General features: G+C 40.8%; 1 protein-coding gene across 3 annotated transcripts in view; it reads left to right on the forward strand.

Moving 5' to 3' along the window:
• Window positions 1-1175, forward strand: part of LOC310857016 (S-adenosylhomocysteine hydrolase-like protein 1) — a gene marked incomplete at its 3' end in the record, with an annotated part of 18985 nt that extends 17810 nt beyond the window's left edge. For 2 of the 3 annotated variants that reach the window (XM_083762611.1, XM_083762613.1), the window contains one exon: window positions 320-444. In XM_083762611.1, the coding sequence (XP_083618737.1) occupies window positions 320-444 (125 nt within the window). Of the gene's footprint in view, window positions 1-319; window positions 445-768 lie in introns of those variants that run through there. The other variant, XM_083762612.1, reaches the window with a different exon arrangement.
• Window positions 1176-13944: the final 12769 nt, after the last annotated feature.

Consider the following 13944-nt stretch of genomic DNA (forward strand, 5'->3'; position numbering starts at 1 on the left):
GAAGCAATGTGTTTTTCACTTTTTGGGGATTATGTTTTGGCATTCTTTCTTTACTGGAACAGAAGACTGAAGAGAGAAAGGTATAGGTAAGGACAGAGGAATTAGAAAACAGAGAGGAGCTGCCTGGACTGGAAGGATATGGCTGTGTGATCCTGAACTAAGTCGAGCCAACATGACACCGTAACACTTATCTGACATTTGGAATACATGTCCATATAGGCCTACTAGTGAATAAATGACCATATTCTAGTGAATAAATGACCATATATGAAAACACATATAGTGGATGTGGAGTTTATTGAGGGTAAATGCATTTCAGATGAATATGTGGCGGGACTCCATCTACCAACATTTGACGCACACCTCACAGAGTTGACTGACGAACAGGCCAAGTACCTGGGACTCCAAAAGTATGGGCCCTTCAAACCCAACTACTATAGGTGAAGACAAGCACCCTTTGACACAGTATTTATACAAACGCATGTATTGCATGTTCCCAGAGATCGGCTCCAGAAAATTGTGACTGGGGGTGCTATGGAGGGGCTGGCTATTTAGAGGGAGGGGCTAATGAATCTTGGTTTACATGATAGAAGTCAGTCAATTTGGCTTGTTTAGATGGGGCTTAGGGGGGGTAAGCCTCCACCAGAGGGGGCCCTTGCCCCCCCCGTCCCTGGAGCCGTCCCTGCATGTTCCACTTCTGTATCTAACCACATGCATTGCACTTCCCCTTCTGTATCTATGTAACCACAAATATGTATGTTCAAACAGGTACTAAGCCACAGGCATAAGGTTTCAAGACAGCTGCCTGGCTGAGATAAAGTGGAAAAAACTTGATGCAGCTTCACAACCTCAAGGCCTTGACATAGCGCAATGATGCCCTCTAGAGTCTGATGCTTATTGATACAATGTGTAGAATGAGTGTGTCAAATCTCATCAATATTTTACTAATGTTTTCTGTTGGTTCTCTGGCAACAATTTCAAATTAATTTAATCCAATTAATTTACCTTTTAACTTGCTTGTTACAATTGTATAATAGTAGTAGAGCACTGCAATTGTAATTGTGTGACCAATCTGACCATAGAGTTTACTTAAACCGAATTTACAAATCCTAAATATTCCCAAATTATAATTTGTAACTTTTGAAATAAAAGTTTCTTCTCTCTGTGAGCAATTACGTCAATGTTCAATGGTGTGTGTCCAAACTGTCCAGTCAGCTCATGGGCCTGTAAATAATCCAATAGCGATTTTACCCACTAGGGGTCATAAAGACCCCGTGATTATGTGATATTTATTGGCAATATATAGGCAAATTGCATCAGTTCTTATTCTTAAGGCAAGGGTCTCTTGAAAGAAAGAAAGAAAGAAAGAAAGGAAGAAAGAAAGAAAGAAAGAAAGAAAGAATCCTTTATCCTCCTATTATGATGAGTGCTAAAATTATCAATCCAGACTGCAGTGACAGATGGATCTGTGGATGTGTGACTTGCCCTGTAGCTAATCTGCAGGGTGAGGGGGTTAACTCAACCACAGTCATTACTTAACTTTGTTCTGGGGTGGAAGAGGTGACAACACAGTTTACACACATACTGCAGAATTACGATAGGATTATTAGGGGGATATTGTGCATAATAATAATAATATCTCAAAATTATATAGCACCCAAAGACACTTTACATGGGGGGGGGGGCTTTACAGAGGTTACAACAAAATAAAAACAACTTTATTATATTGTTATATTTGTGCTTTGCTACGTGTTGTATATTCATGCATATAAAATAATTTGAATCAGACCTTCTAGCATCCTGTTCTTTCAGAGTTCCATTAGACCTACATAATATATGCACCCTTCCAATATTTTAGTGTCCCTGCCTCATCAATAAAATAAATAATAATTAACTTTATTCATTGCACACTAATCAAAACAAAGTTAGTCTACAAATGCATGTATAAAACTGAATTGGGCGCCCAAGATTAAATAAAACAACAGAGTCAACACAAACACATTTAATTAAGTCATTATTTTGACAAATGTATTAAGAAAGATGAACAAGATAACAACCTTTGTCCTTAATTGGGAAAAGAAAAACTCCAAGAAAAGAACCCTCAAGGCCTCAACGCATCGTGATGCTTTGAGCTAGCTTTGAGCCATTGGCTATTTTTGCTATATGTCGTACAATTTATAGGGTTTAAGACAAGTGGTTAAACTTTGTGGGAATGATCAAGAGAGATGATTAGGGTCTGGGTCAAAGGCCAAGGTCACAATGAAGGTCAAGGTCATTTTAGAAATAGAGAGGGGTAGAACAGATACTGCCGGCAGCAGGGTTTGCACCTCCAGGTAGCCTACAAAATGTTTAAATGTTTTAGTGTTGAGTTTGAACCATTAAAATAACTGGTGCTAAGAAGATGTACTTACTCATCATTTGTTTTTCTCAACTGTTGTGTCATGTCTCGTGTGTCTGGACACGAAAACCTAGAAATAATCTCCTTCCCTGGATTACTGTAATCCAGTGAGTGAGTGTGTGTGTGTGTGTGTGTGTGTGTGTGTGTGTGTGTGTGTGTGTGTGTGTGTGTGTGTGTGTGTGTGTGTGTGTGTGTGTGTGTGTGTGTGTGTGTGTGTGTGTGTGTGCGTGCGTGCGTGCGTGCGTGCCGTCCAAAATACAGAAAAGGTATTCTGTGTGTCCCGAAAGGGGCTAGTGTTGGTCCTGAAAAAGTCGCCTGTTGCTCCGTTAATTTATCCTACAACTTCTGGACTCTTGTCCATTTGTAATAAACCTGCCTTGATATAAACAAAAAAGTGATCCTCTTTGTGGAAATTATACGTTTTGGTTTGTGGCTTGTGCAATTTGTTTAGTCGTTTCTCAAAACATACAGCTTTCGACTCCAGTTAAACACAACATCAAGTTTGTTTGAAGCTCACCTTCCGGCTGCCGGCTTGATGTAATTACGTCAACCTGTTGTTGATTGACCAATGATAGCTCCCAATTATAATTTATTACATTCAGATAATTCAAAACACCACCCACCCTGTTTTTGACCTATCAACCTCCTCATTTTAAATGTATGCACACACGCAAAACAGATGTTTGAAAGCTAACAACACTGATGGATGCAATGCATACTGAGTGAACTTATAGATATTTTCAGTACCAGTGAGTGTATTGTGGAGAGGGGAAATATGTGAAATATATGATTTGGGGTAGCGGAGTGTCCTACAGGTACCGGAGCGCAAGCGGCAGATTCCGAACCTGAGCTCCGGCATGAATTAATACCACATTGGGTGCAAATTTATAGGCCTATTCATACTCAGTTTAGGTGATAAGTTTACCACCGAAATGGTGGTTAGTAAAAACAGATAGATGTGTTTGGATGAGCGGTGAAGGCTAGAACTTACCACCGCGGCATGACATCATGATGTAGTTTTCGGTGGTCACCTTATCACCTATAACTATAACTGGAGTATGAATATAGGCCTTTACGTATGAGAAACACACATCTTCTTCTTCTTCTTCTTCCTCTCCAGTAGTCTGTCTCTCTATAATATCCTTACCTCCTCTCTCCTTCTCCCTCTCCACTGCTTCTTAATTCTTCCTTTACTGTCATCATTCCTCTGTATATTTCAGCATCATCTCATGCTCATATACAGTAGTGGCAGCACATATGTCAATTTCAACATAGACTACACTAACATTTGACCCAAGGAGTTACAGCAGGCCCTGGTGTCTTCTTGTAAACCTTGAATGTCCAAAACCCTTACTACCCTTAGTTCCAATGTTTTGTTTTTGTTGAATACTTTATTAGTCAGAAATGTAAACAGCATGTGGTACAGTACATTAAGGCTAAAAGGATAACACAAAAAAGTCCTGGGGACTGGGCTAAAATAGGTACTCTACAAGCTCACAACGTTGCGCATCACGACATGTGAGCTTGTCGATCGGCTATTTTCGTTAGTACCCCACACCAGACTTGTGTCATAATCTAACCTGCAGCTTCTATAAACACCCCTTTTGCTGAAGTCATCTCATCTCTGCCTGGAGCATGCCCCCCCCCATGAATACAATTGATTAATTGATTGGGGCAGATTGGTCACGCTGATAGTGAAGTCAATGCTTAATGGCCTGCATATGGATTTATGTGTTATCCCCCAATAGTCGCCTGTCTGCTTTTGCCTATACCTTCTGGCTTTGAAGTGTAACATTACACTCGGTGTTTGATGTCATCATCAGCTAATTGCGACCAAGATTACCCAGAGGGATAGCATCCATACTGCTGCTGAGAGCCTTGTCTGGGGTCCCTGTGAGAGAGAGAGAGAGAGAGAGAGAGAGAGAGAGAGAGAGAGAGAGAGAGAGAGAGAGAGAGAGAGAGAGAGAGAGAGAGAGAGAGAGAGAGAGAGAGAGAGAGAGAGAGGCAGGCAGGCAGGCAGGCAGGCAGACAGACAGACAGACAGACAGACAGACAGACAGACAGACAGACAGACAGGGGTGTAAGGAGAGGAGAAAGAAGGGAATCACATGAGTTATACATGTAGAATCTAGATAGATGGGTTCCAATTCACATGTCACATGTCTGCCAAAGCACAGACTGGCAGTAATACATCTCTATACAGAGTACAGACTCGGTTTTACAACTCAAAAATAGTGCCCCTTGTGGAGTGCATGGTGTTCTGAGACTGCAGGGGTGCATGGGGGGATAGTGAGTTAAATCCCCTCTCTGCTCCACCTGCAGTCACTCACACAACCACACTCCACACCTTGCTGCATGCACACAGGATATACAGGCCTACCACCTGCAAGCTTTCTTAGCACTCAGAGGTGACTAACAATATCAAACTTTGATCCTGCAGCTGTCATATTGTTGACATTTTCATTGTGTATTTCTAAACCTCAACAGCATCGTGGATTGCTGGCAATTAAAGGATATAACGTTTAATTGTTTTCTCTGAAAGGAGAATTGGCTGTCCACTGTCTTTGCCTTTACTCTTTACTGAGACGGTGTATGAACGCTGCATGTGTGTGGGTGGGATTCAAACAGGCCTGCACGGGAGACCAGAGAACACTTTAGCCTGCACTATATCGTTGAACGGGTGAGTCACCAAAGGTTCTTGCGATGAGTCTCTGAGTCAAAGCTCTCAGTCAGTTGTTGGCAAGTCTAGAACCACGGGATCTATCTATCTCACCAGTGTGAGTTCTACCATTGCCAAACACTGTGGGAGAGTAGCCGAGAAGAGTAACCAAGTGGATGAGAAGCCGATAGCGGATACAGTAGAGCTGTCAGTTACAGTGTTCGAGTCCGGGACCGAGAGTCAGGTTACATGAGGCAGCGTCTCACAGATAGAATGTGGGCTTCCATGGCAACCAGGGATATGTGAGCGGGCTCACGCAATCGATCAGATCACTGTGGTAAAACCCTTAGTGTACATTTAACTCTGAGAGTGTAATAATGTACCCAAATGGATTGTCAATGCTAAACCCCTTATCCCTAAACTACTTTGCCTTTTTTTTTTTTTTTACTATTTTGAAAATCATTTTTGAATAGTTAAAATAGACAATCTACATTGACACGTTGTGAGCTTGTAGATTGGCTATTTTAACTATTCAAACATGTTTTTCAAAATAGTAAAAAAGGCAAAGTAGTTTAGGGATAAGGGGTTTAGCATGGATGAAAATATAAAGCCCTTATAGTTAAATGAACACTGATGATGTTGCAGTGACATACCGTAGTTAATCTTCCATAGATTCCTACCACACACGCACGCACGCACGCACGCACACACACACACACACACACACACACACACACACACACACACACACACACACACACACACACACACACACACACACACACACACACACACACACACACACACACACACACACACATACCATATAGAAAAGAATAGCAGAGAGATACAATTATTATTATTCAGCAAACTAAAGAAATAGCTATACAGTCATTGGATATTGTGGAGTGCCACAGCAGAGTGCCTACCTTGTCCCATATTGGCACTACACATGATTGCTCAAACAGACATGAACAAAGCAAAAATGTGCTAGTGCCAAAATGGGCAAAGTGGATCGGGCCAGACCAGCTGAAGATGTGGCAACCTGACCGAGTGTTGGTGGTCAAAGGAAACTGTAAGTTGCTGTACAGGTGCATATTAAGGGTGTGTGGTTCTTTCTCTACTCTGTTTATGGCCCTATGGTAATTCACTGATCGTGTGCTGTCACAGTGAATTCTACCAGTGCCATACACAGAACAGGAGGAGATACGGCACAGTCACAATGCACTGCTTTGACCCACGTTGGCTGAAAGAACAAGCATGATAAGCATATAGGTCTGTTTTAGCTTTCCTAAACTGATGCATCCAATGAGCTTCATCTGCCGACCTCAGCGATTTTATTTCATCCGACTCGTAAAACCATTGAATAAACTTTGAGTTTTGAGCGGCCTTTCTTATTAGTGTCAGGGTCGGAGGTAACCAAACAAACAGGACCCAAGTAAAAAACATGGATTGACCGATCTGTTTATTGTAGCCTAGATAAATTAATCCAGCCATGCCATCTGCTCAATGGATGCCTTTCCACAATCATTCAGATTATTTGCGTAAGCAAGTCCTATGTGATATTCACACTGCCATCCACAGTAGGCCTATACTTGTTAAAGTAAAATCCTCAGTATTCAGTTATCAATTTGTATAATACTATATACTCTCTGAGTCAAATGAACACACAGGATTGATTGTATACTGTAGGTAGATTGCATTTGTGGTTATCCTAGCTGTTTTAGTTTAAGTATTAGATCTGACTGAGACACCAGGTGAATGAAGTCAACTACCTGGTAAGATGCAGGCTACTCAAGGACCAGGGTGTTTGGGCTCCATGCACAAGACATCACTGATGAGAGCGGTATAGTAGGCTTATTGCGCACAGCATCGCAGAGTGTGGATTGATTCTGGCTATAGACGGAATGATGGCTAAGTGATTTTTGAGACGCTCTAAATGGGTCCCAAAGCAGGGCTCATCTTCCCATTTCCGGGAGAGATCAATAGCGTAAAAAGCTTCAGAGAGAGAGAGAGGAGGGTGGGGTGTCTAGAAGCCATATATTACACAATGTATACCTCTGGTCTAAAACAAACACTAGGCCTAATTTTTCTAAATTTTTCTAAATCTGAATTTGAATTATTGCGACGAATGACTAATTAATTGTCTAATTGCTGACATCTTTGCAGTTGTCCAATCCATTGTGAGTCCTTGTAGCCTAGTGTTAATCTCGTCTGTGATGATGATTAGAACGCAAGTTATTTTTGGACCGATTTAGTATTAGCAGGTCTGCCACCCGCTAAAATAACCTGCAAGAAGACAGGTCAAAAACACTGCATAACAAGTGAGCTTTAATACGGTCTTTTTAGTATAAAACCATGCAGGCATGCATACAGCTCTTCCTCTTCATTTTAGAAATTATGTCCACAATTACAACAAAATTATGAAACATGGTCGGACACTATACCACGTCATTATAATTACTTTTAATAAGCCTATATGAAATAGCTTCGACTTCGAAGAATACCAATATTTTTAATATGTTTTTTTCTTTCTAGAAAGTCACAATCTTACCTTCGATTAATGTTCTCTTCCCTGGCTCGTCATAACTTCACGCGATCACAAAAATCTAAATGTTTTAATTGTATAGGCTGATATCTATAGTATAATATAGCCTATAAGGAAACGAAAAATGTAGTCTATATAATTTGCCTTGATGATCCAGGAGTTTATATCTTTTTCTATATATCGTATTTCAGAAGAGAGAAGGCTATAGCTGGCCTATCCACACTGTCCGTTTACCTCGCATACCTCCATCTGTTTGGATTTTCATGTGGAGAGGTAATTAGTTGGTAAGCAACTAAGCATCTTAACCCAGTGGCAGTGGGCTGTAGTAATCCATGCGGCCCTCCTCCCTTGTCCCTTCCCGTCTGCCGCCGCGTGCTCAGAGGCCTCGAGCAATTCACCTCTTTTTGCGCACGGGGCGCGCGCGCGCAGCGGGGAGACTATAGCCTACTTGATTCATAAAGGCTAAAGGGCTGATGGAGTAAAATACATTATTAGCATGCACGGTGATGCACCTTGGCCTACTTGGCCTACTTATTGTGCCCATATTTAGTGACCTGCAACACAAAAGCCCCATCAAATGATGTTCGACACTAGAGACGCATCTCATATTATGTACATATATTGTACTTTAAAGAGTCATAAAATGTATGTTTTGGTCTGACTAACATATAGCCTGCACTGCAGTGAGTACAGTCACTGGGCTGCTGCAAATGTTATTATGCCAATAGGCAATAATAGGCCTATTTGGTTAATTTCTACATTTATTACCCCACATATTTATATACCAAAAGTAGTTTGCCTACCCTACCTATAGGTCATAGGTGTGCTGGTGTCATCGTGGCATCATGTCCTCTGCAACTCTTTTCAACAACCAGGCGGTCCAGGCTGTCCTTCAGGTCTGTGAATAAGTTTCTTTGAGGCCTCTACTCCTCATTATATACAGGTACGCATACACCCCTCTTCTACTCCGGGGCTCATTTACCTGCTGTCGGTGATTAGACAGATGCCCAGGCCTCGGTGGAAAAAGTAGCATCATCCTTTCAGTTGATTTGAATTCGTCAGAGGGGATAGGTTTAGATTACGTCTCTTTCAAACTGGTAAAGTTGCACTGAAATCCATCCATGCGCCCATTGTCCTTTCCATACATTATGAAAGAGTCGCAGCCGGCTAGCTCGACGTTGCCACCCTCCTCAGACAGGCTGAACGCCCGGACGCTCACACTCACAGCGCAGGGCAACCAAATTAGACACAACTTGAAACTCAACCCCGAATATTCTGCGAAAGACACGCAGGCAACAAAAGAAAGGGATGTTTATAAATATTTCACAAGATAATTAGAAGTGCGCCTATTGAGGACGACCTAATGATGGTGCTGCGTGCAGCATGCGTATTTTAGCAGACCCCTGTCATGTCTGCAGGCAGTAGCCTATACGTTATCCTTTGCAGAGCTGCCATACGATGAGGAACAATGTAGTTGTAGTAGGCTATAGGCTATAGAGGGCATAGGCAGCCAATTGTTGCAATTCAATTTAAATGTGCACTGCAATGTTAAAGAGGAATGTTAAAATGTTGATATAACACTAATTAGCAGGCGCTATAATATTTATAAAGCCTATACTTAATATATACTAATATATACTATACTATAATAAATAGATAATAATCACTAATATATATTTATTTATTTCAGGATCAATTACTGTAATGACTGCATGGTGCATGGTGTCTGTTTTGAGGAACACTATTATCAATAACTTTACTCGAGTAATTGCTCAGTAGCCTACTGTATATTTGTATACGGTATGTCATTAAATGTTCAAATTAATTGAATATGAAGGACCCTAATGGAAATTGGAAACAAGCCATACTGCTTTCTTAAATCCTCAGACCTTATATTGAATAGGCTACTTTCCTGCATGTGCTTTTTTCCTGCAAAATGTTTTTCAATCAATCAATCAATCAATCAATCAGAGACATGAATGTCTTGCTGAGATGTATTATATTTCTAAATTACAACTTTCATTGTCAACTTTTATTACACTATAGTATAGCCAATTTGTAGGCTACTATAGTCACACAACTTAAATGTCCTTGAGTGCCAAAGCAAAGCCTCCAACCAATGTAATATTACTCAAAACGTTTCTAATTTATTTAAATAATGTACATTGTACATTGAAAAAACACCTGAGTTTTATCAAGAAAACATCTTATTGTCACGTCCTGTCCTAGGACGTACCACGCCTGGACCGCCGTCCCTACCTTTGCCCCTCCCTTCCCCTGGCGGCGCCCATGCTGTAGAGCACAGAGTCTGTAACGATGGAAGTTGGAGATCCATGCCGCACCCGGCTGCAATAGCCTACCCGTTGTACCCGTGCCACCTGTTCCACCCATCTGTCTGTGTCCCTTTTATTCCATATATGGAGATTTCTGTATTTGTCTCTCTGTGTCCCTTTATTCCTATGGAGTTCTATATGTCAGACATGCCCAAATATGGAGTGTTGTGATGTCAGAACAGGCCAGCTCCATATGGAGCCTGGGCAGGGGCCCTGTCCAGAGCCCGGGCAGAGCCTGGGCAGAGGCCGGGCAGAGGGTCCGAACGACTCGACACCGGGCACTGCACTCCCTGTGGGGGTGTGGAACGCTTGTGTCGAATTTGAAGTCGGTGGGACGAATGGTTCTCGACTCGAGTTACGTGCATTACAGATATACACACGCACGTACAGAGACGTGGTGCAGATCAATTTGGACAATATTGAACACTGTATTTAATTCTTATGTCTACACATACAGTAGACACGTACTCTTAGAGTACAGAAGAGATGCTCCCTGTAGTTATATCCCTGATCATAATTTGGAAGCTATAGACTTTGCAAAAATAAAAATATATTAAGTTAGGTTGATCCTACTCCAACCAGAACTCATCTTCTCAGTAAAGATATATTAAGTTAGGTTGATCCTACTCCAACCAGAACTCATCTTCTCAGTAAAGATATATTAAGTTAGGTTGATCCTACTCCAACCAGAACTCATCTTCTCAGTAAAGATATATTAAGTTAGGTTGATCCTACTCCAACCAGAACTCATCTTCTCAGTAAAGATATATTAAGTTAGGTTGATATTACTCCAACCAGAACTCATCTTCTCAGTTCTCAATGCTTTTGATTTTATTAGTCCCAAGTTGTTTAGAGTGGAGGAGTGAGTATAGGCCTACAACATCCTTTTGGTAGGTCAACGGATAAGGGACAACTTCATATATTTAAATACTAAAAGCCCCCCTTTTAAAATACATACACACATACATACCTACATACATACATTTCAGAAGTTTTAGCAGTTTTTAAGGACCCACTTTTAGGCCAGTGCACCAGAGCAAGCTCTTGCCTTTTTTTAAACCCTACCCATTTTAACCACATACATACATACATACATACATACATACATACATACATACATACATACATTAGGTATGCGGTCTAGCTTAAACTTGGACTCAGGGGGGTGGACGCCTCTGCCTTGCATAGTCCCCAGTGAATAGGCAGTTGGCCCTTCACTGGTAACCCTATTTTGGACTCATTTTAAATATATGAAGGTATTGCGGGCAGGGATTTTTACCAAAAAGGCCCCCCCCCCTTTTAAAATACACACACACATACATACCTACATACATACATTTCAGACGTTTTAGCAGTTTTTAAGGACCCACTTTTAGGCCAGTGCACCAGAGCAAATTCTTGCCTTTTTTTAAACCCTACCCATTCTAACCAAATACATACATACATACATACATACATAGGGACGGACATTTCTGTCATTGGTCAGACAAACGACAACCCACCTCAAACCCTAACCTAACCATAACCGCAAGCACGGGAGCAGACGCTAGTCCGACATGCGGACAATGAGACTTTTAAAAAGGTGACCCTAGTGGTATCAGGCTAGAACTTCACAGTGTGAGTGGATATAGTGGATTAACTGGAACTGCACTCTGTCGAGTGCATACTTGCTTGTTGCACACTAGTAGGCCATTTATGGCCTACTAGTGCGCAAGCAGAGCGTGCAAGTACTTTCGACCGCTACAAACTGTCAAATCTCAATAATGACTACTTGTGCCTGATACGGCAGTGGTGCCAGATTACATACATGTATACATAGGAGCATTACCTTTAATCCTCCCAACACTAAAACATATCGTCATTACGTCACCATTGAAAACCAATTACACTCTGGCATTGGGTCCTTTAATCCACATCTTTATTACGTCATCATTGAGAGCTAGTTATACATATACTATGTATATGTAATTTGTAAGTTGATTAGCGGTATACTGTGGTTACTTTGCGCCGTATGCACCGTCCCAGCCGTCCCGCCAATTTTTATGCGTATGCACCGTCCCAGCAAATTGTGCCCGATACGGCAGTGGTGCCAGATTACATACATGTATACATAGGAGCATTACCTTTAATCCTCCAAACACTAAAACATATCGTCATTACGTCACCATCGAAAACCAATTACACTCTGGCATTGGGTCCTTTAATCCACATATATTTTACGTCATCATTGAGAGCTAGTTATACATATACTATGTATATGTATATGTAATTTGTAAGTTGATTAGCGGTATTCTGTGGTTACTTTGCGCCGTACGCACCGTCCCAGCCGTCCCGCCACTTTTGATGCGTATGCACCGCCCCAGCAAATTGTGCCTGATACGGCAGTGGTGCCAGATTACATACATGTATACATAGGAGCATTACCTTTAATCCTCCCAACACTAAAACATATCGTCATTACGTCACCATCGAAAACCAATTACACTCTGGCATTGGGTCATTTAATCCACATATTTCTTACGTCATCATTGAGAGCTAGTTATACATATACACACTAGGGCTGACCTCGATTAGTCGAATAGTCGACTAATCGATCGGAACGGGTCTCAGTCGACTGACCACCTCTTAGTCGATGTTCATTAAAAAAATAATAATATATATATATATATATATATATATATATATATATATATATATATATATATATATATATATATATACAAAAATATTGTATTATTCCACTAGGTCTGTGGGGGACATAAACACATTTGAACATTCTGACTGTTCAAATCTCCAGCTCAGTCGACTATTAGTCGACTAACAGCAAATGTATTCATCTATCAGTCGACTATACAAATCCTTAGTCGGGAACAGCCCTAATACACACCATGTAATCTGGCACCACTGCCGTATCAGGCACAATTTGCTGGGACGGTGCATACGCATCAAAAGTGGCGGGACGGCTGGGACGGTGCATACGAGTCCCGGGCGAAACTAGTACTTGCGCGCTCTGCTTGCGCAAGTAATTATTAGCAATGCTCTGGAGCCTGGAGGCATTTCTACTAAAGGTTATTGTACATTGATAATATAAGTATCCTTAAGGCCGGCTATAGGTATAGTTTAAGTGGATATAGTACTAGATTTCTTCCACTCCTGACAACACAAAACTCTCAACTGAATCTTGGGGCAGATTTAGTTGTTTCCCATATTTATAAAACATATTTATTGTTTATGAAAATGTTTTTCCCATAATTATTTGAATATCCAGCATTTAAAAAGTTATGTTGCACTGCCTTTAAAATGTGTATGGTCCCTGGGATTGTACATAAGATGGTATACAAATATCTAGTCATTCAAATACTTTTCTAAAGGTTAGTAATGTAATCGAAAGAGGGAAGGACACGTTTTTATACTCTACATTCATGTGGCATTTATGTGGAATGCCCGGGTTATCATGCAAACTTTTCAATTAGCTCTGTTGTTAACTGTTAACTCAAGTCCTTCTTAAAGAGCTGGCTGAATAGTAGTGAAACTTTAAAGCAGCACTATGTAACTTTCCTGTTGGACTACTTTCAGCCCTTGTGGCCTGTGCAAGTGCTGAGATCTTTACCTTTGATAATAGAGCCCATCTGCTTGGTTGGGGAACAAATTGAATTTTGATCTTCAGGTCAAAATTTGTGTCAAAGCAGAAACAGGACCCTGTAAAAGGTTATGACTAGACACATGGCAGGATCTAAATGTCTCTCTCAAGAAAAGTTATAACGACCAATTAGTTGAATGGCCATCAGTTTAAACATACATTTAGATTCAAAGGACCACAATCAAAATAAGCTCTCAAGCTTTTTAAAGCTTACAGGTATACAAATATGTTCATGTACGGGCATTTTTATCAGTATCAATACAAATTTGTAAATGTAAATTATATATATACTGTATATATATAATTATATATTTTGTTACTGTTGTCCACACAGAACCTCCATGTATTATCTTTCTTCCAGACCAG

This window comes from Protomyctophum parallelum, assembly GCF_964188405.1.
Source record: "Protomyctophum parallelum genome assembly, chromosome: 4".
In the NCBI taxonomy this organism is placed as follows: Eukaryota; Metazoa; Chordata; class Actinopteri; order Myctophiformes; family Myctophidae; genus Protomyctophum; species Protomyctophum parallelum.